Genomic DNA, 27,652 nt, shown 5'->3' on the forward strand with positions numbered 1-27,652 from the left:
CATACTGAAACAGATTAACTCAGCATTATATATGCTAACTCTAAGATTTCCTTTCAGATACAAAACCACACCAACATTATGAAATGTATAGTCATTGGTAGATTTATCTAATGCTAAAGATAATGAACATCTATTTTTCTGTTGCCATTTCTAATTTCAGATTGACATTAAAATGGACATGACAAAGCTTTACATTTTAAACTGTATGATATTGTACTTTGTTTAGAAACCCAGTGTTTCCGAAAAACAAAATTAAATAATCTTTTAATGATTTTTTTACATTCACAGCTAAAAAACCTCATGTATTACCTCGTCAGACTGACCATAAGATGTACTTTGATACACTAAAGAAAAACAAAGAAATAATGTAGTGCAGTGATCTAAATTTAGCATAGGTGAGGTGGCACTGTGTTTGATGACTAACAGCTGGTGAATAGAAAGAAATATGATATCCATGTGAATAAGATCGTAACGACTCAAGTCAGAGTTTTGAACCCAAGTGCGGTTTATTCCAAAAGTGTACAAAAACAAAACAATAACTATAAAAAATAAGCATAAATTGAATATAAACATGAACTTGACTTGATATCGCCTGGACATAAAATCACAAAAGCAGGTTACAGTGTAAACAGGAAACAGGGTTATATCAGGACACCTGAATCCAATGAAACAATGGGAACTTGACACAACAGGAAACAAAAGACTTGTTCAACAAGCCTATTATCATATGGCATGATCACATGGGGTACATGGGAATCACATGGCATGGAAAACATTCGGGCATGAAATATGAAGCAAAAAAAAAAAGAAGAGAGAGAGAGAGAGAGCGAGCCCAAACCAAACACTAGCCTTACAAAGATTTTGTTCCTAAATATAAAATTGTCTAGTTTCAACATAGAAATACTAGAATAATAATTAAAAAAAAAAAAACTAGCATTAATAATAACAATGATAATAAAATATATACAAAGAGATGGCTTTTAATTATTAAAATATATATTAAAAAAAAAAAACTGAAAAAAAAATATCAATATAGAATCATATAAAATATCCTCTGTAGCTTTTTGTTAAGTGAACTCCATTTGCATGTAGTTAGTTGTTTTTCCCATCTTCCTCTTTCTTTGTAAATATATTCATTTCCTTTTTTCATTCTTCCTAATTTTAAGGCTGTTAGTCTGATGTCATGATTATTTACATGAGACCTGTGCAGGGGCGGACTGGGACAAAAAGACACCAGCCCAGATTCCGAAATAATATAAGCAGTACTGTATGTCACAGATATTTAAGCAATGCTCTTTTTCCTCAACTTAAAGGATTAGTTCACTTTCAAATGAAAATTAGCCCAAGCTTTACTCACACTCAAGCCATCCCAGGTGTATATGACTTTCTTCTTTCTGATGAACACAATCAGAGCTATATTAATAAATATCCTGACACATCCAAGCTTTATAATAGGAGTGAACGGGATCAATGAGTATGAGCTGAAGAAAGGGTCTCCATCCACATCCGTCCATCATAAACATTAACCGGGGGGTTAAAGGATTAGTCCACTTTCAAATAAAATGTTCCTGATAATTTACTCACCCCCATGTCATCCAAGATGTTCATGTCTTTCTTTCTTCAGTCGAACAGAAATTAATGTTTTTGATGAAAACATTCCAGGATTATTCTCCTTATAGTGGACTTCAATGGGCACCAAACGGTTGAAGATCAAAATTACAGTTTCAGTGCAGCTTCAAAGGGCTTTAAACGATACCAGACGAGGAATAAGAGTCTTATCTAGCAAAACGATCGGTCATTTTCTAAAAAAAAAATTAAATGTATATGCTTTATATAAAGCTTCTGCTTTACGCATTCTTCACAAAGCTTATGCCGTATGTCCTACGCCTTCCCTATTCTTTTTTTTTTTGTTTTTTTTTTGTAAATTGAATACGGAAGGCTGATAGTAAGATATAAAATATCTTAATTTGTTTTCCAAAGATAAACAAATGTCTTACAGGTGTGGAACGACATGAGGGTGAGTAATTAATGACAGGATTTTCATGTCTGGGTGAACTAGGCAATAAATGCAAATGAACTGCATTATGTAAACCTTTTATGCAAATACTAAAAGAAAAGAAGTGAGCAACTGGGGTTGCCTACATAACTATTCCATTATCCACACAGGATTTACCCCTTATTTTAGCATATTTAGTGCATTTAGATATGATATTAGATTAAAAATAGTAAAGGTCAGTAGCAAAATTTTAAGCAAAGTAGATTTACTGACTTGTACAATAGACAGGTGGTAGGAAAGCCAAACCCATATCAGAAAGTGCCCATCCCCTTTACTCTGTTTGAGCTTGTGGTTTAGATTTCCTCCAGTTAAAGAAATAGTTAACCCAAAAATGAAAATTAGCCCATGATTTACTCACTCTCAAGCCATCCTAGGTGTTTATGACTATCTTCTTTCAGACGAACACAATATTTAAAAATATCTTTAGTCCTCCAAGGTTTATAATGGTTGTTATTTTTTTTATAATAAAAAATAATGCATCCATCCATAAAAAAAATAATCCATGTCTCCATGGGGTTAATAAACATCTTCTGAAGCAGAGCGATGCATTTTGTAAGAAAAATAACCATATTTACAACTTTATAAATGCAAATAACTAGCTTCCAGCAGACGACCAAACAGATGAGTAATCCTCTGACGCGATGTATGACGCAGGATGTAGGAGTATCATAAGCTTAGACACCTCTCGCGGTTCAAACAAATAGGGCTGAGCAACAAATTTAAGCTCCTCTTCTCTTATATGGAAATCCACTGAAATTTCTCTTTAAAAATTATCGTTTTAGACTTCTAATCCGTGACCAGTGATTTGTTTTGCTCTATCCTCTGCGCTTCCGCATTTGTCATTACGTAATGCATCGGGTCAGAGGTCACTCTTCCGCTGCAAATCTATTTGCGCATAAGGATATTTTTAAATATATTATGTTTATCTGAAAGAAGATAGTCGTATACACCTAGGATGGCTTGAGGGTGAGAAAATCATGGGATAATTTTCATTTTTGGGTGAACTATCCCTTTAAGAGCAACAGATACTCTATTCCCACAGCCAATTCCCTTCTAAAGTTGAAGATGAAAATGACACATTGCAGCGAACAACAACAGACGGTGAAAGATGAAAATGCAGATACCTTAGCACCAGGGTTGCCAGGTTTTCACAACAAAACCTACCCAACTGCTACTCAAAACTAGCCCAATCGTGTTTCGGGGGGATCCCCAGTTAAAAAAACAAAACAAAACTGTGTTCCGGGGGCAAAACCTGCGTTTTTGGCAGGGCTCCCCTTGTAAAATTCACATTCCAGGGGATAAATATCATGTTATTTAGGATCGCTTAAACCCACAGACATGAAAAACAACCCGCGGCAACAGTGTTTAAGTAGCTAGTCTGGTGTAGGCTGGGTCTCCCTACTAAGCTGTTTCTTTCTTTCGTTGCAGATAGTGACAAGGCCAAAGGGTGTCGATGCAGGAAGTGGAGGTGGGAAGATGTAAGATCTTGTGCTGATTACACGCCTACTGCTCCACAGAATGGACCTTGAGAGGTTACAAGTGACGAAACATGCGGTATCACATCATTCATGCGTGGTCTATACAATGGTGGTAAGTACGAATCCTGACTATTATCAAAGACTATAGAATAACACAAGACATGTCACTCATATGGTTTTGAATGGGAGAAAGTGTAACGTGCAATATGGCGGAATAAGTCCCGCCTTCTAAATGTGAGCCAATCGCCGACTGGTAAAGGCATCGTGTCACTTCAGCGGCCGTTAGAATCGCCGGTTTCTATAGAAACAGTCAGTCAGACATTTAGGTCTGCGCATGCGCATTAGCTTGATCCAGCCTGAAAAATACAGTTTTTTTGTCATGATTCGAGCGTTTAGAAACTAAATTTATGAATCGGTTGTTGTTAGATTTCATTGGTGATTTCAAATGTGAAATTTAATCGTAAGGTTGGCGAACAGTTTTGGAGAATTTTATGTTTCCCCATTCAAAGAGATTGCATGATGCCCAGGATGCCCGAGAGGCGTTTCAAAGATGGCCGCCGAGTGAAATGACTTGTCTTAAAGGGACTTTGCTATTATATATATCTGCATCTCCGGATGCCATTAAAATGGGAGAAGGGCTTCCTTACAAACCCGGAAAGCCATGCCCCCATGTGTCGTACTAGGCGACGACGCATGTCAAAGTTGGCGGACCAGCGCAACCCAATTTTGCAGGAAAACCGCGGACTTGGCAACACTGCTTAGCGCGAACTGGATGCAAGTCATCTGTCGTGTGGATGCGGCATGGGACAACGCGGGAATGTAAAAATAATGAATTAAACAATGTTCAAGAAAGTTAACACATATTGTTTTCTCAAAAAATCAAATGACAACAGAGAATTAACTCTTTATTGGCACAACAATATATTTTATCAAAATGACAACAGAATCAAGTAAACAGAGAAGGCACACTTGAAGGACTGGTGACCCTCTTTGGTGGCATCAGTGACTTTACAGTCCTAAAGATTTTAAACAATAAAATACAAAAGGATTCCTGATAATTTACTCACCCCCATGTCATCCAAGATGTTCATGTCTTTCTTTCTTCAGTTGAAAAGAAATGAAGGTTTTTGATGAAAACTTTCCAGGATTATTCTCCTTATAGTGGACTCTGATGGCCTCCAAACGGTTGAAGGTCAAAATTACAATTTCAGTGCAGCTTCAAATGGCTTTAAACGATACCAGACGAGGAGTAAGAGTCTTATCTAGCAAATCAATCGGGCATTTTCGGTCAATACAACTGTATTTGCTTTATAAACACAAATGATGGCCTTGCACGTGCTTCCACATTTTTCAAAAAGCTTATATATGCCTTTCCTATTCTACTTGCGGAAAAAAAACGAAAATGCCATTGCATTCGTTCTGTAAGTAGAATAGGGAAGGCGTAGGACATACAGCTTAAGCTTTTTGAAGAATGCAGAAAGGCACTTACAAAGGTGATCATTTGTGTTTATAGAGCATATACAATTGTTATTTTTTTAGAAAATGACTGATCGTTTCGCTATATAAGACTCTTATTCCTCGTCTGGTATCGTTTAAAGCCCTTTGAAGCTGCACTGAAACTAATTTTGACGTTCAACCGTTTGGAGTCCATCGAAGTCCACTATAAGGAGAAAAATCCTGGAATGTTTTCATCAAAAACCTTCATTTCTTTTCGACTGAAGAAAGAAAGACATGAACATCTTGGATGATATGGAGGTGAGTAAATTATCAGGAAAATTTTATATGAAAGTTGACTAATCCTTTAAAGGTGAAGTAACCAATTTCTGAGAAATAGCGGACAGGCCTGAAAACGTACGCGGAGGATGTGCTCCAGTGAGTAATATTTGTTTTGCAATTTTCACAGAACCAAGATATGCTCTTGTTGTAATGTTAGCTATAGAAACAGGATAGTTTTGAATGTGATTGTTTGTCTGGAGCTGCTCTGCTGCTCGAGATTAACAACCAACTCTTGCTTATATATGGGCCTTTTTACATAAAGGATGCAAATGCAGTTTGACTGTGTAGAGAAATGCAGGTGATATGCAGGTGAGCAGTTTAACGGGCCATACCAGTGTAATAGACTTAATTTTCACATTTTTTAAGCATAGTGTATATACTGTGTATGTATATATAAATAGAGAGAGAGAGAGAGAGAGTGAGAGAGTGAGAGCCTGGATGTCATATGAAAGTGACCCAGCTTTATATACAGTAAATATGTTGAGTTTTGTAAACTTGTGTAGCCAAGTCATGTTGTGGTTGTTGGTCGCTGGAAGGGAATAACAAGTTCTGTTAATTTTAGATGTGTGCTTTAAATGCTTTCATGGTTTAAATGGTTTCATGGTTATGTTGAGTTGGATGCTGAATGGTCGGTACATATATATATGTCCATTACATCACAGACTAAATATCTCAACACGGTGCATGGACTCCCATTTTGAAATTTACCCGTGGTAATATCAGCTGACCGCTATACAACCCGATGACGGCGCCCCTGATTCACTTGGCTACACTTTTAACAACCTTCATTTAGTGTAACTTTAACATTCGGCAATGCACACTTAATTAAGTTTTCTATGCAGTTCATTAAAAACCCTATGAATTACATTCTAAGAAAGGCAATAAAAATAACACTATCATTTTCACATTCATTATCCTGAGCACATTACCTGCTACCTCATAAACATTTCAAATGCTCTTTGGTTACAAGAACCAACTCGTATTACTTAAAGTAAAAACAAAACATGGAGTGGATATTGAAGGAAAAGTCAAAACCAGCTGACAATTGTGCAACTTACATTTGAACTTAAATAGTGTTTAAAAACATCCCAGGATGCATTAAGTTGGCTAAGTGGATGTCCAGAGTGAACAGAGCTGGAAACTACACAAAGAAGAAGCTCAAATTCAACATGTTTTGATCACTATAAATAATTCTCATTATTCCATTTGTGTTATTTTATAGTTTTGATAATTTTGCTATTATTATAAAATGTAAAAAAAAATTGTGGTCACAGTTTACAATAAGGTTCCATTTGTTAACATGAACTAATATGAATTAACAATGAAAAATACTTATAAAGCATTTTATTATTTTGAGATCATGTTAATTTCAACATTTACTAATACATTATTAGAAGCTGTATTTGTTAATATTATTTAACAGACACAAACTAACAATGAACAGTTGTATTTTTTACTAACTATTTGGTAACAAAGATAAATAATTACTGTACCAAATGTATTACAATGCTCAGTGTTAATAAATGCATTAAGTAACCTTACACAGCAAAATCTCGAGTTAAATCAACTCTGCTCAGAGTACATATGGTCCCTCTCTAAATAGTGTTAAAATAACTCTGAAGCAGAGTTGAAGTTAATGAGATAATTAAACAATTAATTAAGTGATGATTGTGCATTAGTGATGAACACCTGCTGTTAACAAGCAGAATCACTGAAGAGAAACACAAGAACTACAACAGCCTTAATAATTGCTTAATTATCTCACTAACTTTAACTCTGCTTCAGTGTTATTTTAACACTATTTAGAGAGAGACCAAATGTACTCTAAGCAGAGTTGATTTAACTCTGGGGATTTTACTGTGTAACTAATGGAACCTTATTGTAACGTGTTACCAAACAGTCATAATAAAGAATGAGTAGATGTGTCCAAGTCTTTGATTGACAGAGTAAATGAAAAAAACAAATAATTATTAAGGTGTGAGGAACAGCACATTTAACCTCATGCTCCTTAGTATTTGATGCATTTTAGATGGTTCTTGAAAAAATGGTGGGTCATTTTTGCTTCTGAATCACTTTTGGGAGGATTCCTGAAGGAACCGTACTTGTCGTTGTGACCGTGTTTTTGGTGACCAATTCTGAGACCTTTGCAGGTGACAACTAATAAATCTCCAAGTCCGTCAATGAAGAATTCTGTATATAATTGAGGGAAAAAAATTACAACAGATTCTTGTTTCTTTAAAATAAAAGTTCTTTACTGGCATTGATGGTTCCATAAAGAACCTTCAACATTATTGGAACCTTTCCATTGCACAGAAGTTTCTTTAGATTATTTAAATGTTCTTCACATTAAAAAAAAGGTTCTTTTAACCCTTATAGGGTCTTTCAGGTCTGCACAGACCCCAAACGACGTTTGCTCAAATAAAAAATAAAAAATGTTCTCTTTGTCCAAATGACATGAAACTTTGTACAGTTGTTAAAACTTTCTAGATCTACAAAGAAAAAAAAACATAGGAAGTGATATCTTGTTTTTATGTTAGTGTAAAAAAAAGGTCACACTAAGGGTCTTCAGGGTCTCCACAGACCCCAGGCAACAAAATGTAATTTTGTAACAAAATAATTGTTTTTTTAAAAAAAACAAATGTAATTTTACTCTGTTTATTAATGTTTTTACTTCATATTTGTGCAGTTTTTGGAGGATTTGTCATATCTTTTAAATTTACATAAATAAATAAATATTTTTTTGTACAAAAACAGCTTATTATGTAAAATTCACTTTATAAAAGACCCACATTACTAACTTTCATTAATGGGGATAACATGGATAATTTGACATGGTTTAGTGTAAGATTTTTGCCCATCTTTTGGAAAATGCAGTTTTAAAAGTAAAAAAAATATATCACTTTTACCAGTAGATGGCTGCAGAGCTCCACTATTTGCTATTTGACTGACTGAAAGACATCTTTTCACAAGTATTTTTCAGTTGGATTCATATGTAAATATTATGAAATCACAATTATGACAATAAAAGACAATAAAAAATATTTTTTCTCAAAGTTTAACATTTTTTTTGTACTGAAAAAAAAAAGTTTTTCAAAAATGTTTTTTTTTTTTTTTTTTTTTTGAGGATGAATTTGAATGAAATTAGGAAATGTGGGTCTTTTATAAAATGAATTTTACATAAAAAGCTGTTTTTGTATAAAAACCTATTTAAAAATATATTTTTTACTTTATTTATATAAATTTTGAAAATATGATAAATCCTCCAAAAACTACACAAACATGGAGTAAAAACATTAATAAACAGAGCAAAATTACATTTGTTTAAAAAAACAAGTATTTTGTTAAAAAGTTGCATTTTGTTGCCTAGAGTCTGGAGACCGCGAAGACCCTGAGTATACTTCCCAAACGAAGACCGCACAATGGTTAAGAAATGTTCACTGAAAGGTTCTTTGGGGAACCAAAAATGGTTCTTCTATGGTACAACTGTGAAGAAAAAAAAATGTCCATAGATTGTTCATCATGAATGAGCACAATTAACGTAAGATTTGTCAAAACCTGGTTTGTAAATCCAGATTGCCTGCTTTGTTTGTACTACATCTACGTCCATGTATTAAATGAGCTATGATGACCTAAGCCATGATACCATAAATCTCTTTTATCTCTTCTCTTGTTTCACTTTAAGCAGATCTACTGGGAAATAATTTAACAAAAGACCTCATTCAAAATGAATCAGGTGACTTCATCTGATCTGGATGTTTTCAATAAACACTTTGAAGTCCACCTACCAGTGTGAGCCACTCTTTTGAGGAACGGGTCAAAACCGACCCTCCTCACAGCCTCTGTCCGGCCCATGAAGTAATTGACAACTCCATCTGCAAAGAAGCAGCCGTCAAAACCTGGCAGAGGCGCGTGAGTATGAATGACACGCGTGATACAGCCGCCTTCCTGACTGCTCCCTTCCTCATATTGCAGCTTAAAGAAGAACTGATTTCCTTCTACCTGACCACCAACCTGATGGAGAAAGAGAGAATGAATGAATCATCACTACAAAACAGAATGTCAAAAAAACAAGGTCTTTCATAAACATAAAAATAAGACTGAAATCTGAGTCTGCGTGTAAGGAGACCGCTGTCTATTCGTCTATATTCGTAATTCAGAAAGGGAGACCGGCACTGCAGGCTGCAGATACACAAACCATAAACAAAGCAGCGCATGCTTACCATTGTGAACATCATTCATGCTTTCTATAGCCTATTCCACTTGACTCATGTTAATATTTAACATTTGTCCAGGAACACTCAGGTACATGACATAAAATTAAAACAGTCTTCTGTCTGTACTGCCTTGACTTGTTTGCTCACTGTTTGCTATTATCTCGTGCTTCAACTCGTTCACTAAACTGAACAGCCAATCAGAGTTCTCTCTTTCGCCTGACAGCCCAACACCAATAGACCATTTGCAAAGACCCGCTTCCTTTAGTTTCTGTTGCTATGTCTGACATGCCACTTTAACGTGTCGTGACAGATCGCTGTAGCGCCTCCGATCAAGTGGCTCATGAACCGATCATCTCTTCTTACTAGTTAATTTATAGCATCAAATAAACACGAACCACATTTCAACCACGGAAAGAAGTCAGTACTCATACTCCCCTGACTGCTTTGTCAGACAAAATGGCAGATTCAGCATTATGATTGGTTAGATAGCCTGTCAATCAAATTCCCAGAGAAGGGTCAATTCTCCAGGGACGTTCTAAAACGCTTAATGTGAAAACCGCTTAATGTACTAAGACAGTGATTTTTAACAGACCAAACTCACTAAATATCATACTAATAAAGTATACTACGTGCAAAAAATCAGATGAGCCCAAAATATGATCTTAACGCATTTAATAACACGTTAAGCCTTTTCCTCCCATAGAAAACCGTTATAAGAAAACGCTTAACGTGGCTTAATGTACTAAGACAGTGATTTTAACAGACCAAACTTACTAAATATCATACTAATAAAGTATACTATGTGCAAAAAATCAGATGAGCTCATCTAAAAATCACTGTCTTAGTACATTAAGCCACGTTAAGCGTTTTAGAATGTCCCATTCTTGATGCTGAATCGGCCCAAAAAACCCATCCAACTAGAGCCAACGGTGCACAACACAGTGGGAAAACTTGCCAACACAACAAAAAAAACGGTCCAACATTGCCCAAAAGCCGATCGTCGACTTGGTGTGTCCCAGGCTTAAGAATTTAAAGGGGACCTATTATGCCCCATTTTTTATATGTTTTATAGCCATAACAGTTTAAACTCCTGATATATTGTTTTCTGAGCGCACACATCCGAAGTACGCGCACAGAAAGCTGCCTGTCAGACGGCGCATCCTTTGAGTATTAAAGGTTGCGTTCTTCGTGATCCCATCTTTCAAACTTTAGTTAGTGTGTAATGTTGTTGTTAGAGTATAAATAAAATCTGTAAAATTTTAAAGCTCAAAGTTCAATGCCAAGCGAGATATTTTATTTAACAGAAGTCGCCTACATCGAACGGCCAGTTTGGACTACATCCCTCTACTTCCTTCTTTAATGACGTCACTAAAACTTTTTGACTAACCTCCGCCCACAGGAATACACAAGAAAAACAGAAAATCTCTCACTGCTCTTGACTGAATAACTTTATTAGCTTTAATAAGAATACATTTTTACTTGAATGCTGCTGTTGAATGCTCTGTCGAGAAGATAAACAAGGTGTACATCAGGTGTACATGAGCTAAGATTATAGGGCAGATACTGTCCCAGTCATGGGCAGGGCTTCCCCTTACTCTTAGGGTGTTTTCACACCTATGGATCGCTTGTTTTGTTCCGAAACAGGGACTAAATTTGTTACAATGTTTCTTTTTTTCTTTGTTCGGTTCGCTTTCACATGGCAAAATTTCAAAGCGTACCAAAATGCGTTAAGGTAAGTCACATGGGAGTAAAACTGTCCTCTTATTGGTCAGAATTTTCTCTGCGTCATCCATCAAAATAATGATTGACAAGTTCGCTCCATGAGTTTATTGTGGCTTTATTTGTAACTGTCCAGACACACACAAACACTTTATAAATGTAGCCGTCTCTCCCGCAGTTAATTCATATTTGCTGCGGCAAATTCAAACCCGCGCTCTTTCTCTCTCTCTCCATCTCTGGATTTCCCAGCGCTGTCTAGTAGGCGACCTGTTGTCCGTGTGTCTGTCGAGAGAGACCATTTGAATTTTATAATGAAGCAGAGCGGGAATTGAGACTTCGTCGGGACAGCATTCTCGCACGGAGAAGTGTATTTACACACCAGAGGCGATCGTTGGCTTTCAGATATTGTAAATAATGTGCTCACTCACATAATCAGACATTACTGATTTTATCATATTTTCCGTTATGAAAATTATATAATTTGGTTCGTTGGTCCGTTAACTGGGTCGATTGCTTTCACATCTCAAGCGAACCGCTCCAGAGTTCGTTTGAAAGCGTACCGAGACCACCTCTTCAAGCTGGTCTCGGTACGCTTGTTTGGTCCTCATTTGGTGCGCACCCGAGTGCGATTGCTGCTTTCCCACCTGCCCAAACGAACCGCACCAAAGGGGCAAACGAACTCTGGTACGATTCAACCGAACTAAATGAGGCAGGTGTGAAAGCACCCTTACATAAGGAAAATCTGGAACCGCTCATTTGGAGATTTATGGGGATTATAAAAAAGGAGCAGGTGGATTTTATCATAACCTGGTTGTTTCACTGTGGACACACATGTGTTCAAACACCTTTTCGCAATTCTGTGAAAATTTTGCATAATAGGTCCCCTTTAATACATTTATTCCGCATGAAATTGATAAAGAGTTGACAGATTTTTACTTCAAATAAATGCTGTTCTAATTAACATTCTATTCATTAAAAAATCCTGAAGAAAAAGAACTGAACTAAAGTCCAGTTTTGAGTGGAGCATTGGGGCAAGCCAACTGAGATTTTAGAGCTCTGACTAACGCTTGGCATTAGTTAAGTGTACTTAGACTGTGAAGGCTAATGAAGGGAATTTTCATTTAGGGCAACAGAAGGTTGACCAAAGTCCCTTTAAGACAAGTCATTTCACTCGGCGGCCATCTTTGAAATGCCTCTCGGGCATCCTGGGCATCATGCAATCTCTTTGAATGGGGAAACATCAAATTCTCCAAAACTGTTCGCCAACCTAACGATTAAATTTCGTATTTGAAATCACCAATGAAATCTTACAACAACCGGCTCATAAATTTAGTTTCTTAACACTCGAATCATGACAAAAAAAAATATTTTTCAGGCTGGATCAAGCTAATGCGCATGCGCAGACCTAAATGCCTCTGACTGTTTCTATAGAAACCGGTGATTCTAACGGCCACTGAAGTGACGCAATGACTTTACCAGTCGCCGATTGGCTCTTATTTAGAAGGCGGGACTTATTCCGCCATATTGCGCATTACACTAAAATACATACGAATTGGTCGTGAGATAGCATTGGAAGGATCATGTGACACTGAAGATTCAGCTTTGATCACAGGAATAAATTACATTGTAAATTATATTGAAATAGACAACAGTTATTTAAATTGCAAAAACATTCCATAACATTACTGTTTTACTGTACCATACTGTTTTGTGAGCAGAAGACACTTTTTTCAAAAACAATAAACTTTTAGTCCAAACTTTGTATTTATATGAGGTCATCAAGATGATATATTGACATAATTACCACATCTAGCTCAGGAACGGCTTCCATAATATTCACAAAGCTCTCAATACGCGTCTCATTCAGGAAAACAAAGTCATCATCCACCCACAGGAAGTACTTAGTGGTGACCTGCGACACTGCCAGATTTCTGCCGGCAAACCAGCCCTGAAAGGCCAAACAATATATTTAAACTTTTATACTTCAAGCAACATTCCATTTTAAATCACATACTTGACGTTTGTACCTGTGCCGGGGGCATTATGTACTGTTCTACATTGTCACCGACCACCTTCTCTGGATTCAGACTGTCATCAGCAACAATGATCTTTATTTTGGGGTAGAGGCGACGAATACTATCGATGAGGACTCTTAGTTCTTTATATCTCAGAAATGCTTTAATTAGTACAGTGACCTGGGAGTTTACATCTGCAGAGAGAGAGAGAGAGAATTATGTGCCCATAACAGGTCAGTGTGGTGATTGTGTTCACATGATACAGATTCTGTGATTCTATGTGATCAGATTCTATGTTTCCATCCAAAGGTGCAAATTTATCTGCGCAAAATTGTAATTATTGCATAAAGCATTTGCAATAAAGCACAGTTTCCATCCTATGCCTTTAAGAGAACAAAATTATCACTGTCTGAAAAACTGGCACAATATGTCTGAAATAATAATGGAAGGTGTTGCAATCAGGGAAGCAATTTATCTCTTTTTTTTTTCATACATCATAAATGAATTGTGCCTCAAAGCAAGCAGATGAAAAGCAATAAACGCTCCCATGTTAATTTGTCTTGCAGTCAGATGCCTGGTGTTTGGAAACGCAATCGTTTGAGAGGCTTCTGGGATGGAATTAAACCAAATCATTCTGATGACAGACTTTGGCTCAGGCATTTTGATTGGTCCACTTGTTAGTCCAGTTATCCAATCACATCCTGTTTTGACACAAAGTCATGCATGATTTATATGGTAAATACGTTTCCATTGTAGTTTATGCACGTCTTCGACTTTTTTTATCTCGCAATTCTGACTTATTTTCTCAGAATTGTGAGATATAAACTCGCAATTACAAGTTATAAAGTCCAGTTCTGAGGGACCAAAAAAAAGACTGACTTATGTCTCACAATTGCAAGTTTATATCTTACATTTCAGACTTTTTTAAAAATAAATTTATGAACTCGCAATTGTGAAAAAAAAGTCAGAATTGCGCGATAAAAAGTCGCAATTACCTTTTTTATTTAGTGACAGAAAAAAGATTTTATAGGATGGAATCATAGCCACTGTTAACTAAAACTAAATATGTTAAAAATCATTTTTATTAATTGAAATGAAGCTGAAATAAAACATAAATATTAAATGAAAATCATAAACTTGAACAAAAAAAAAGTTGTTTGGAAACTAACAGAAATAAAGTTTACGCTGAAGTTTACTTAAAAATAAACTAAAGCTAAATAGAAATCTTTAAAAAAAAATGACCAAAGCAGACAAAAATTTCTAAAACGTCATATAAAATTAAAACTAACTAAAATTTAAAAAAAATAACTGTTCAGAAACTAATCATATTAGATAATATGTTAACACTTGAACTCACCTTTGCCTGGGTCAAACAGAACAGGAACTGACAAACGTCTGATCTCTATCGGGAATATGACTTCATGGTTCTCAAAAGAGAAGTACGCTAAAGACATGAAAGCATATGTAAAATGATCCGACTATAAACTCAAATGCTCAAAATAATGAATTGGTTTGAGTGGTTCAAAAACAGTAAAACAGTTCACTCAACATTCTTTTCCTTTTGAGTTCACGGAACTTGCACATTTTAAGCAATCTGAATTGTTTCATAGTTTTGAGTTTTATGAACTTGTTTCTTTTCATTTAGACAAACTTAAATTTACCTGAAACTGGGCTGAAACTTTCCCAGCATGCTTTGCCATGACACTCGAAAGGGAGAATGAATGCTAAAATTAAGTGTTATATAATGTTTTGGAGCAAGATTAGTGTTAAGTGAGGGATTTAGTAATGTTTAATGCTTTGCTAGAAGAGTTTCTGTTATGTGGGTTTTCGGGGGTTTCCCATTATGGTGACGAGTGGAGCATGCAGGTTTGACATGAGAGTAAATAATGACTAAATTTAGGAGAACTATCTCTTGTGTTGCGTACCGAGGTCTTGGGTCTTGATGTGGTAGACGGTGCTGGTGTAGGTCACTCTGCTCAGCAGCTCATTGAGCTGTTGGAGGTTGCTGGATGAGATGCTGAGATGCTCCTCATTTTGGCCGTCCACCTGCTCACCCTCCTGAACGTCCAGCACTGAGAGCAGCCCTTTCTGCACCCTTAGAGACACCTGGAGAGGTTTCAGATCCTATGAGCTCATTTTATTCACTTTAACATCATGACTCCTTTTAAAAAACAAAATCACCCACATTAACAATATTCGATCAAAAGTGCACAAGACCTCAAATAAAAGAAGGAAAAACACAGTAGACCCCCATACAGAGACCGCCTGAAACAAACTAATGATTGAGATATAAAAACCCCGCCACCAGTAACAAGAAAACCATATTCAGCAGAACAAACCTTGTAAACTGCTCTGTTTTGTGTTTGCAGCGCTAGACCTTTAATAATGATACATTGCTTCAATTAATATAGATAGAAATGCATTAATAGTATGTCATATTGAATTTGTTTATACTTAACAATAATAGCAACACATAAAGACTATTTTTACTTATATACTGCACACTACTGGTTAAAAGTTTGCATTAAAATGTTTTTTTTTTTTTTAAAGTCTCTTCTGCTCACCAAGGCTGCATTTATTTGATCAAATTACAGTAAAACAAAAAATATTGATAAATATTATTACAATTACAAAATACAATTTTAAATTTATTTCTGAAAAATAGTTTAGTTAACTTTAGTTAGTGTGAGATATATATATTCTTTTAAAGAAATTGCTTTTTAAGGACTAAAGGACTGTGTGACATCACAAACCCCAACATTTACATAAACCCCGCCCCGGAGAACACCCATCAAAGGGGGTGAGGTCATGTTGGGCTGATTTAGAGAAGAGGAAGAGTTGTTGTAGTAGAGTGTTGTTGTCATTTTATGCCGGACTGCTTCACAAACGAGGGTCAATTCAACACTGGATATGCACAAAAGATTAACATGACGGCACATGCTAAATCAACTCCACAGCAACTACATAAATTTATCCACTAACCATTCAGAAACATCCTAAAAGTTGTAACTTCTTCCTGAGTCTCTCCATCAGTGTCGATTCCGGATTGAACAATGTAAGGCTGAACACCGTTACTGACAATCCTCATTTTGGCTGCGTGAGATTCTCCAGCTTTGTTGTTTTTGAGCGACCGAAGCACGAGCTGTTAAAGCTCCGCCCTCTTCTGGAAAGTGGTGTGTTTTTGCTCACACTTAAATGGGGGCAAATTTGACAAGCTATAATAACTGATGTATGGGGTATTTTGAGCTGAAACTTCACAGTCACATTCTGGGGACACCAGCGACTTATATTACACCTTGTAAAAGGGGCATTATGTCACTTTAAAATTGTAATAATACTTCACAATATTACTGTTTTTACTGTGTTTTTGATCAAATAAATGCAGTCTTGGTAAGCAGAAGAGACTTCAAATACATCAAAAGATCTTCATTATGTCTCTCTGTAACCTGACCTGTTTGAGAAAGCCTAGATCAGCAGAAATCAAATAAAAGATCAGCAGAAATCAGACTCACCAGGAATGAGTGTTTTGTTCATGGGAGTCACTCTGAATCCTCTGATTGGATACTGGAGTGGGGTGTTGGCAGGGGCGAGAATAAGAACATTGTTTTCTTTCCCTGTCCTGGGAAACATATGCAAGTCATTGTTAAGTCATTTATAAATGACATGTTTAAAATACAATAGGCCTAATAATTTTCAACCAAAAAAAAATTACATTTTAGTACTTTCATATGAATACAATTAAAAATCTTTTTTGCCATGTGCTTGACATTTTTGGTAACAACGAAGTGGATAATCCCACAGATAGTTTGTTTTATAGGGTGCAGGCCCGGCAAAATCATAAACTGAAAGTGTAAAAATTCATAACTGTAAGTGCCTTAAAACAAAGCCATTGTTTTCTGTTTTTCAGAAAGAATTTTGGATTTACTCTTAATCTTTAAGAATGTTAAAATTTTAAAGTGGAAAAAGACCACTTGGGTCATTGAAGAAATTTAAACCATTAGAAGACCTGGTTGCATAATTTTTCCCTTTTTCTTGTTTTTCCCCCTTTATTTTTGGTTCATTTCTATAGAGTTGTGCTCAGTTATTTAGTGATTTCATGTGATTTTTGTATTGGCTATATAAAAATAAAGACCGCAAGACATATTAATAACTGAATTTACACAAAAGATCCAGTTCAAAAGTTTACATACTTGACTCTTAATAGTGTGGGTTGTTACCTGGATGATCAAAAGCTGCAGACATTCACTGAAGGTAACACATTACGAGAGCCAGTGGCTGTAAACCTTTGAACAGGATGACTGGAAATTATTATTTAATTTAAAGATCTATTTTTTTTAGTACTGCCCTACAAAAGCTACATATAAAATACTTTCCAGAAGACAAAATGAAAACAATTTACCCCCCATCCATCCTGTGCAAATGTTTACACCCCCTGAATTTTAATGCATTGTTTCCTTCTGGAGTATCAGTAAATGTTTTCACCATTTGTAACAGTTTATTTTTGAGACTTTTCATGGCTTGGAAATCACAAAATTCCAAGTTAAATTTCCATGTGTTCCATGATGGTGTAGCCATGTATCAGTGGTGTGCGTGTGTTTAAATAGAAACTAGAGCGCATTTATGAAGGCGCTAAATGTCACCTGCTCATGTGGCTGTTTTGAGAAGTGATCAGATAAGGTGTGTAAATACCTTACAAAAAGTATGTGGATAAAGACATGAATGCTTTTTACAAGTTGAAATCTTGTAATTATGGCAATGGTGTGAGCACCAGAAGTGCTGAGCGTGTATTTTTTACATTTTGCGTGCTAGACCCAGCCCTGATAGGGTGTGGCTGATTTTGTGCCACACTGAAGAGATCAGATGAATAGAGAGGAACCTGATCTGGTGTTGTCTGAACTCCTCTGCCCGGCGTTTCTGCAAGTCATCCAGCTCATCTTCCGGCACAAACTGGTTTGCAGGTGCAGTCTTTTGACAGGTACAGGGTGTTGGATTCTCATTATGAAAAGGCCCTATACTGAGACATACAAAAAAAACAAAACAAAAAAACATGAAAATACATTTAAAAAAACAAATAAGTTACAGGTTCTAGGGTGCATATCAAAGTGAAATTCAATCTACTCACTTTGTTTTGGGGAAGTCTGTAATCTCTGGATCTTTGAGAACGTGTAAACTTGAGAAACTTGTATGAGTGGAAAAAAAACATTTGAGTACAATTTACATAGACTTGTAACCAAATAAAACCAAAGCAGGAGTGAATCATCTCCAATTTTCTTCCCTCACCAGCATTAAATATACTTTTAGGGATGTAAGACATTAAGTGTTACCTAATAACTCATAACATTTTTGTTTGTAATATGGTTCCTGTAGGGTTCATTCGTGTGATTTGTCAGGTGAGATTTGGAATTAGAGAGAAAGAAAAATCACAATGAAGAATTAAATATCAAATATGCAGATAATTTTTTATTTTATTCATTTCTAAATGTTTCTCAACTGTACATTTTTACCATCTGTTGACTGCTTAAAGGCATAGATTTGTTTTAAACATTGGGGGAGTCTATGGGGCATCTACCTTGTGAGATTTATTTTATATATTTTTTTTTTTTGCAAAATGTGTGTTCTTATAAACCACATATGAAAAGCTGATCACTGCAAGTAATTGATAATTAACATAATTCCTTGTTTGCAATGGTACACAGATATGAAGTTATATATTATTTAAATATCTGGAGCCTGCATTGGTAGTAGTTTAACTTCAACTAACTTCACTTCTTCTATTTAAAAACTCCTATTTTCTGCTCTTAACAGATATTGCTTCCATTACATGATGGCTCTTTATGATTTATCTTTTTGGATATCAATGAGCAAGGTTTTTCATAATAACAATCATTAAAAGAGATGAAAACCGGCTTGGTGCACGATTCAAAAAAGCCCTTATTTGTATTTGCCATCATAGTTCTTGCAATTGTGGCATTTAGCGGGGCATTTGTTAATAATTTCCAAACAGCTTCCTTGTGAAAGACGAGAAACACTAAATAGGTCAGGTCTTCTGTCACGGTTGTGTGGTAGAAAGCACACGAAGAATATTAAAGTTCATTCAAAACAGAGTTTGATATAACTTGCACTGGTAAATCCAAATCCATAGTGCAAACAGGAAAACAAAGTTCAAACTGAGTGAAACTGACACCTATAAGGTGTTTTTTTTTTCTACTTCTCTATTTCCCTTTGTCTTTCGTAAAGGTAAATATTGTAGCGCAGTCTTTGTTCCGCATTTATAGTGTTTTCTTGACATGATCTCTAAAATTAGCTGCGTAAAAGACTCAAAAATTGAGAAATGCATTTAATTTGATGCAATGTTGTTGCGATTTTTATCCATTTCTAATATTACATCACATTAAATGTTTTATCAGTGTCTAATTGTTTTTGAAATTAGTGTCAAATTAGATTTTTTGCCAGATCTACGTGAAAATATTTCTGCCTTACATTTCAGTAGGCCAGTTTAAGAGCATTATATCACATCAGACATCAAAACGTTTTAAAATCCCCTTTTTAAAATCATAACGTCATAATCGACTCTTATTCATCCAAGTAAAAAAAAAAAAAAGATTTAATTTGACCGAATCAAAAAAGGAACACATTAGGTTACAACAACAAAAATCATTTTAATGGTAATTTCAGGAACAGAGGGATGTAGGTAAGACGAAACATAGACCTACCTTAATATCTGTGTTGAAGTTTTACTCCAAAACTCCCGGTCAGTATAAAAGAACCAGAGCAAACCCATTAAAAGAATGACGATGAATAAGGTTTTGCGGATTTCGTGCATGATTAAATCTGTTATGATTAAATCATGGTTAAAATAATGTTATATATATATTTATACTTAAAGGAATGAATCGTTGAAACATCAAATTGCGCTAATAAGAGTCAAAACAAAGCAATGTTTAAAGACATTAGCAGAGGTGTTTGTTACCTGGTGTAGAGCAGCAGGTGAATAAGGGAGGGGTAGGACTCTCTCACGTAAGGCAACGTTCCCTAAAAGTTCTCAAAAGGTGATGAAAATTCTGAACCTTTACAGAACATTCGGAACGTTCCTAAAACGTCCTCTTTTGATAATGAAAGTGCTGCAGTTTAAGGTTCTTATTACTTTAGGGGGACGTTCAATTTTGGTTATTTTATGATCACATAAGAACGTTACAATGAGGACATTTGGGAAATTAACAGAACGTTCCCACACGGTCCTCTGTTGGTCATTTAATAACGTTATCGATATGAGTTTAGGGGAACGTTCCATTTTGGTTATTTTATGGTCATGCAGTGGGAATGTTTAGGGCACTATACTATAGAATGTTCTGTTAACTTCCCAAATGTCCTCTTTGTAACGTTCTTGCCAGAACGTCCTGAATGTTCCCCGAAGGTCCACCAAATAACGTTCCCCAAACCTTAAAAGAATTCCACATCGTGGCCGTCTCTGCACGTTACTAGTTGACAGGTTGTCCCGCTAAAATTTTTACGTTCCTAGATCATTCTCAGAACGTCCACTGGTATTAAGGACGTTGTCTAGTAACGTTCACAGAACGTTCAGAGACGGTCACGATGTGGAGTTATGTTGGGATGTTCAGAGTTGATCTGTTTATCTGAAAATTTTATCACTATTGTTGAGGATCATACGCAGAATCTTGATGTCTGTGTGAATCTAAATAATAATTTCTGTACAAGGATAAAATCTTTCAAAATATCAAAGAAGAATAGGATCTTATGCATATCATATGACTACATGAAAAAAAAGACAATATTTAAAGATCAGTGTATAAGACCACTGTATGATGATTAAATCATCATTTGATCAGATTTTTATTTTCTCACTTTTTTTTTTTATTGTAACAAATACTTTAGAAAAACACAGTTACAACAATTGGAGAAAAAAGTAAAGTCAAATTGTCAGGAAGTACGGAAGAGGATTAGGGCCAAGTAATAATACAAAAATAAAACCATCTCGAGATTAAAGTTGTTAAATTTCGAGGAAAAAACTCATTATATTTCGAGGATAAAAGTCGAAATAAAATGTTGAGAATAAACTCGTTGAATTACGAGAAAAAAACTCGTTAAATTTCAAGAAAAAAAAAGTCTAGATAAAATGTTGAGAATAAACTCGTTAAATTTAAAGAAAAAAAAAGTTGAGATAAAATGTTAAGAATAAACTCGTTAAATAAAGTTGTTAAATTACGAATTTGTTCTCATAATAACACCAGTGGGGACGTTCTGAAAATGTTCTGGGAACGTAAAATTTCTAGCGGGGTTAAGTGGTAGGTATGTTTGGAGAGACCCATGGCAGCTTGCGTGTTGTTTCGAATGTTCACCGATCATTTTTAAAGGAACACTCCACTTTTTTTGAAAATAGGCTCATTTTCCAGCTCCCCTAGAGTTAAACAGTTGAGTTTTACCGTTTTCGAATCCATTCAGCCGATCTCCAGTTCTGGCGGTACCACTTTTAGCATAGCTTAGCATAGTTCATTGAATCTGATTAGACCGTTAGCATTGAGCTTAAAAATGACCAAATAGTTTTGATATTTTTCCTATTTAAAACTTGACCCTTCTGTAGTTAAATCGTGTACTAAGACCGACGGAAAATAAAAAGTTGTGATTTTCTAGGCTGATATGGCTAGGAACTATACTCTCTTTCCGGCGTAATAATCAAGGAACTTTGCTGCCGTTCCATGGCTGCAGCAGTGCAATGATATTACGCAGCGCCCGTGAGCCCCTGCTTACACAGGGAACGTGCCTTGCAACCATGGAGACGTTTGTGAGAGACGCTGCGTAATATCATTGGCCTGCTGCAGCCATGATACGGTAGCAAAGTTCCTTGATTATTACGCTGGAATGAGAGTATAGTTCCTAGCCATATCAGCCTAGAAGATCGCAACTTTTCATTTTCTGTCGGTCTTAGTACACGATTTAACTACAGAAGAGTCAAGTTTTAAATAGGAAAAATATCAAAACTCTTTGGTCATTTTTAAGTGCGATGCTAACGGTCTAATCAGATTCAATGAACTATTCTAAGCTATGCTAAAAGTGGTACCGCCAGAACCGGAGATCGGCTGAATGGATTTGAAAACGGTAAAACTCAACTGTTTAATTCTAGGGGAGTTGGAAAATGAGCCTATTTTCAAAAAAAGTGGAGTGTTCCTTTAAAGACATATCTGTCATTTTGAGGCGTCGGCTTTCGCGAGTCTTTATAACGCACATAGCATATGTTAAAGACATTTTAAACAACCCCTAAAAGTGTTTGTGATACATTTAGCTATATGTGTCAATTTGTATGAAGTGACAAAGATTTGACCGAACTTCATGTGATAATGACAGACTTTAGTAGGCTATACTGTTCCAATCCGAGCGCTCGAGTTGCGAACCTTTGCGATGGTTAGAGGGTGCGGTCACATGATGTTACAACTGTTCGGTGAATAATAGTAATAGAGGTAAAGGAATCTATTAGCCTTTCAATAAGCTGTATTGCCAAGTATGCTTACACATACACTGGATGTGTCTTGGTGACGAGCTTCTGCTGCAAGAATACTAACACTAAAGGTTCTGCCTACATCACACCTATTCTGTTTGATCAATAAAATCAAGAAACTGTGATTCGTTAATTCTCTTGAAACATTCCTTAAAGGATTAGTTCACTTTCAAATGAAAATTAGCCCAAGCTTTACTCACACTCAAGCCATCCCAGGTGTATATGACTTTCTTCTTTCTGATGAACATAATTGGAGATATATTAATAAATATCCTGACACATCATATATACCTAGGATGGCTTGAGGGTGAGTAAAGCTTGTGGTCATTTTCATTTCAAAGTAAACTAATCCTTTAACTGACAAAAGCAAAAATAAATAAATAAATGTTTTCACTGGCCAAATTAATTGTATTTTGTAAATAAAAATAAACAAATTTTGATTTTGATGACTGCAAAACACTTTGGGACAGAGACAAAATAGTGAAAAGATTACAGAATATCCAAGTTAAACGGTTTTGAAACAGTCCACAATTGGCAGGTTAATTGGTAATAGGTGAAGGTATTGTGTGTGGGTATAAAAGGAACATCCACCAAAGACTCGGTTTTGCAAGCAAAGATGGGTCATGGGCTCACCACTTTTTGCCAAATGTAATTGGAGAATTGTCAAGCAATTCAAAAATCACATTTCTCAATGCAAGACTGCAAAGTATTTAGGTCTTTCATCATTCAGGAAATCCAGAGAAGTCTGTGTATGGCAAGTCAGGAAACTTCAAGCCCTCAGATGGCATTGCATGAGAAACAATCATGCTGCTGTGTTAAAAACAGCCACATGGACTCGGGAGTACTTTGTAAACCGTTGTCACTTAACACAGTCTACCACTGCATCAAGAAATGCAACTCGAATCTCTGTTACACAAAGAGAAAGCTATCGATTCTGTACAGAGATGGTGTCGAGTTCTCTGGGCCCGAGCTCATCTCAGATGATCCAAAATACAGTGTAAAAGTATGCAATGAGTCCATGTTTCAGCATGTTTCTGGAAAAAAATGGACATCGAGTTCTCAGTCCCAAAGACGAAAAGAACCAATTAGACTTTCATCAGCGACAGGTGCAAAAGCAAACATCTGTCATGTATATGGCTGCATGCAGTGCAAACAGCATCGGTGTGAAACTTACATTAGTGTGAAAGTACCATTGACGTGGAGACGTATATGCCATCAAGATGACATCTTTTCTAGGAAGCAAGACAATGCCAGGCCTCATTCTGCACGTGCTACATCGGAGTGGTTTTGTAGACACTTTACAGTGGATGTGCTTGATTGGCCTGCCTGCAGTCCAGATTTGTCTCCAAGGCCGTTTACACATGGTATTAAGATGATCGGAAAAAAACAGAACTGGCGAAGCATTCGTTCCGTAAGTAGAATAGGGAAGGCGTAGGACATACAGTGTAAGCTTTTTGAAGAATGCGAAAGTGCGGTTTTGGCGGATGCACGTGCAAGGCGATCATTTGTTCGAAAATGACTGATGGTTTCACTAGATAAGACCCTTATTCCTCATCTGGTGTCGTTTAAAGCCCTTTGAAGCTGCACTGAAACTGTAATTTTAACCTTCAACTGTTTGGTGCCCATTGAAGTCCACTATAAGGAGAATAATCCTGGAATGTTTTCGACTGAAGAAAGAAATTCAATTCAATTCAAAACTTTATTTCAGACTCATAAAAGGTCCATAAAAGAAAACATTTAAAACAATACAAAGAGACAATAACAATACAACAACACAGTACAATAACAAATCAGGAAACATATAAGCACTTTCTCCAGTGTCTCCAGAGCTCAGAGCTAAATCTGACAGTGCTCTGCTCAGGCATTGTTAAAACATTTATACAGTTAGGGTAGTCTAGAGTTTGTCTGTACGAGTCCTTTTCAGCTGCATCCTAACAGAGAAAGAAACAGATCGACAAAGACAAATGTGATGATCGAGATGACAACATGTGATGTTCGGAGCTGTTCATGTCATTGGACTGTGGACTGGGAATTATGCGTTTTGATGGCAACACTATCAATGGCTAATTGAATCCGCAGTAGTCAGGTGCTGCAGTGGTCATGTGGTACAAGTACGAGAAAATTCCCAGTTGTAATTATGAGTTCTACAAGAATGTGAATGCTTTTCACAAGTTGGAATCTCATAATCGTGGTAATTACGACATGGTGTGAATGTACCTGAACACACCTGGTTTACCGTAGAAAGAGCTAGCCAGTGAAGTACCATCTGGCATTGACACCTTTTCTGTGAAGAGCAAACATTATAATCTTTATAATGGTATCTGACATTATGGTTTACATGTAATTGTGCAGTATGCAGGTGAATAAAGAACATGAATAAACCCTTGTGACACTGCTGATATGTTTTGGTTATCCCGCATAAGAGTACATATTGAGCATTAAGTGATTTAAATGTACAAACATTCCAGATGAAAACAAGGAAATTGTTCTGTTCTTGTATAACTTCTCTTGTTTGAGCCTATAATGTTAAAATAGCTGTTCTCTTTTTTTTTTTTTACAGTTATGAGGGAAGTACTTATGCTTCCAAAGCATCCCTTTCTGACATGCAGCACAAGAGAGTCTGCCATTAAAGAGGGCTATGGACTTATATAAAACAGGAGTACATCCATCTATTTTTGTGTTTAAACTGTTAATTAACTTTGATCTTTCAATCATTATCCGTGTTGAAATAAAATGTGGTCGTTAACCTATTTTACTCACCATATTCTCCTCTGCAGGAAGTACGGCCATTGTGTGCGGCGCCGGCCGGAGGTTCAAACAAAGTTTACACTCCTGACGAAGAGTGAACAGCTCCTTGAGTGAAAAAGAGACAATATAATGGTAAATGTCAGGAAAAATGTCTGTAGGACTGGCTAAAACAAATGTTCCAACTTCTCATCAATAGCTCCTTGAATTCACACACACTTTCAACCACGATAAAATGGCGTCGCTATTATCTTTGTTCTTATATATCACGTCTTGAAGATTTCTTCACCCAGATTCTGCATCGGGTTCAAAACAGCACTTTTGCTCATGTGATATTGCTTATAAATATTAAAAACAATAACTTTTTTGTTCCGCAAGATTCTCAGGCATACAAATGTATATACTATAATGATTCATAAGAGTAGGAGAATATATAGCATAACTACTGGATTTAGTGGGGCTCCTGGGCAGTGGGGGCACCTATATTTGTCACAACCTTTCACCTCACTAGCGACGGCCCTGCGTGCAGGTAATGCTCATTAGCACTGCAGCTTTAAATGTGTGCTATGATTCAACAGTGCTCAAAAACGGCTGTCGAGTATTCTCACTAAACAAGTCATGATTTAACATCTTTCCTTATTACAGTTAAGTTGCAGTCACATTAACTGTTGTTGAATTCCAGTCACTGTTGACAATCCCAGGTGAAAAAAAGTACACTATACACTTACTTTCATGACACATAGTACACTTAGTGTACTTAAAGTGCTCTATTTTTGATGCTGTTTCCATCTAAAAACATAAAACTTTTAAAGCATTTTGGCTGTTAATTTACACGACAACGGCATTTTGGGTGCCTGAAAACGCAAGCTTTTGAACACAGGTTTCAAAGGCCATGGCATGATGCACATGTGTATTATGAACCACAGGTGGTAGACCCTTCTTCTATTTGGCACCTAAACTCTGGAACAGTCTTCCTAGCATTTTTCTGGAAGCAGACACACTCTGTCAGTTTAAATCTAGACTAAAAACGCATCTCTTTAACCTGGCATACACATAACACATTATCAGTTTATACTTTCAGATACGTTAAAGGATTGTTAGGCTGCAGAAATTAGGTCAGCCGGAACTGGGAACACTTCCTATAACACCAGATGTACTTGTTACATCAGAAGAAGAATGGCATCTACGCTTATATTAGTCTCTCTGTTTATCCTGAGGTTTACCGGATCCGGGCCGTATCCAAGTGAGATCGAGGACCTGCGCCTTGACATGACTACAACGCAGCCCTGAATTGCCAGCAGAGATTGAGTCGACTAGATCATCCATTGTGAAGGCCTCAACGACACGACAGCCAGTGGCACAGTTCCTCAACAAAACGTCCATACCGGCGTGATGAATACGATCCTCAACTGGATTGAACTGGAATAAATACTTTGAACCGACTAAGCCTGGTTTCTCCCAAGGTTTTTTTCTCCATTTTAACACCTGTTTGCCACCTGATGTCACCTGTTGGAGTTTGGGTTCCTTGCCGCTGTCGCCTTTGGCTTGCTTAGTTGGGGACACTTGACATTTGATATTCAACAGTACTTTGATCTGCCTGCATTGACTCTATTCTTTAAGAGCTGCTGTGCAGCCAAAATTATATACCAGTTATCAATGTAAAGCTGCTTTGACACAATCTGCATTGTAAAAAGTGCTATATAAATAAAGGTGACTTGACATGATCAGTATATGGTGTTTCATTGCCATCTAATGGACTGGCTGAGCCCCAGCTGACACTGATCAGCTCATCAGCAGCAACACACACTCACAGAGAGACAGAGTGAACCAGTGAACCCGCGAACAGTGACAAGTACAATCAAGTACACTAACAGACGTAGGCTAGTAAGAGCCGTGCGTGTAAACTTCACTCCCCTGATCTCAAGAGATGTTCTAGCGACTGACGCTTGGGGTTATCCTCCTTGTTAGAGTGTCCAACTCCCATTGGAGAGGGCAGGTGTGAATTTGATGGGCTACATTGGTGCCATGACCCGGATGGGAGTTTAGGAGGGTGAGTATAACAGACGTAGGCCAGTAAAAGCTGTGCTTGTAAACCTCACTCCCCTGATCTCAAGAGATGCTCTAGCGACTGATGCTAA

At 36.5% G+C, this 27,652-nt stretch overlaps 1 protein-coding gene and 2 long non-coding RNA genes across 4 annotated transcripts in view; 1 reads left to right on the forward strand and 2 right to left on the reverse strand.

Annotated features, from left to right (window-relative positions):
• Positions 1–507: 507 nt before the first annotated feature.
• LOC137014748 (beta-1,4 N-acetylgalactosaminyltransferase 2) lies at positions 508–20,367 on the reverse strand. Of its 2 annotated transcripts, XM_067379260.1 has the most exons (12): positions 20,229–20,367; positions 19,972–20,089; positions 18,381–18,437; positions 18,135–18,272; positions 16,771–16,877; positions 15,598–15,635; positions 15,184–15,364; positions 14,616–14,702; positions 13,271–13,452; positions 13,048–13,191; positions 9,096–9,321; positions 7,138–7,500 (listed from the first exon to the last, which is right to left on the reverse strand). In XM_067379260.1, exons 2-12 carry the CDS (start codon positions 20,079–20,081, stop codon positions 7,319–7,321), a joined length of 1,452 nt encoding a protein of 483 aa, XP_067235361.1. In that variant the 5' UTR covers positions 20,082–20,089; positions 20,229–20,367; the 3' UTR covers positions 7,138–7,318. The 2 variants fall into 2 exon arrangements, with proteins under 2 accessions (XP_067235362.1, XP_067235361.1); XM_067379261.1 differs by lacking the exons at positions 7,138–7,500; positions 9,096–9,321; positions 20,229–20,367 and adding an exon at positions 508–3,580 and having other exon boundaries at positions 19,972–20,222.
• On the forward strand, positions 18,131–25,680 carry LOC137014750 (uncharacterized). The gene is made up of 3 exons (XR_010893891.1): positions 18,131–18,233; positions 25,330–25,428; positions 25,547–25,680. It is a non-coding gene; the product is annotated as an uncharacterized lncRNA (long non-coding RNA).
• Positions 24,545–27,652, reverse strand: part of LOC137014749 (uncharacterized) — a 35,318-nt gene continuing 32,210 nt past the window's right edge. The window contains exons 2-4 of the long non-coding RNA XR_010893890.1: positions 25,530–25,622; positions 24,997–25,053; positions 24,545–24,700 (exon numbers count right to left, since the gene is read on the reverse strand). This is a non-coding gene — a long non-coding RNA (uncharacterized lncRNA). The remainder of the gene's footprint in view (positions 24,701–24,996; positions 25,054–25,529; positions 25,623–27,652) is intronic.

The sequence above is a fragment of the Chanodichthys erythropterus genome, chromosome 24, assembly GCF_024489055.1.
Source record: "Chanodichthys erythropterus isolate Z2021 chromosome 24, ASM2448905v1, whole genome shotgun sequence".
Lineage (NCBI taxonomy): Eukaryota > Metazoa > Chordata > Actinopteri > Cypriniformes > Xenocyprididae > Chanodichthys > Chanodichthys erythropterus.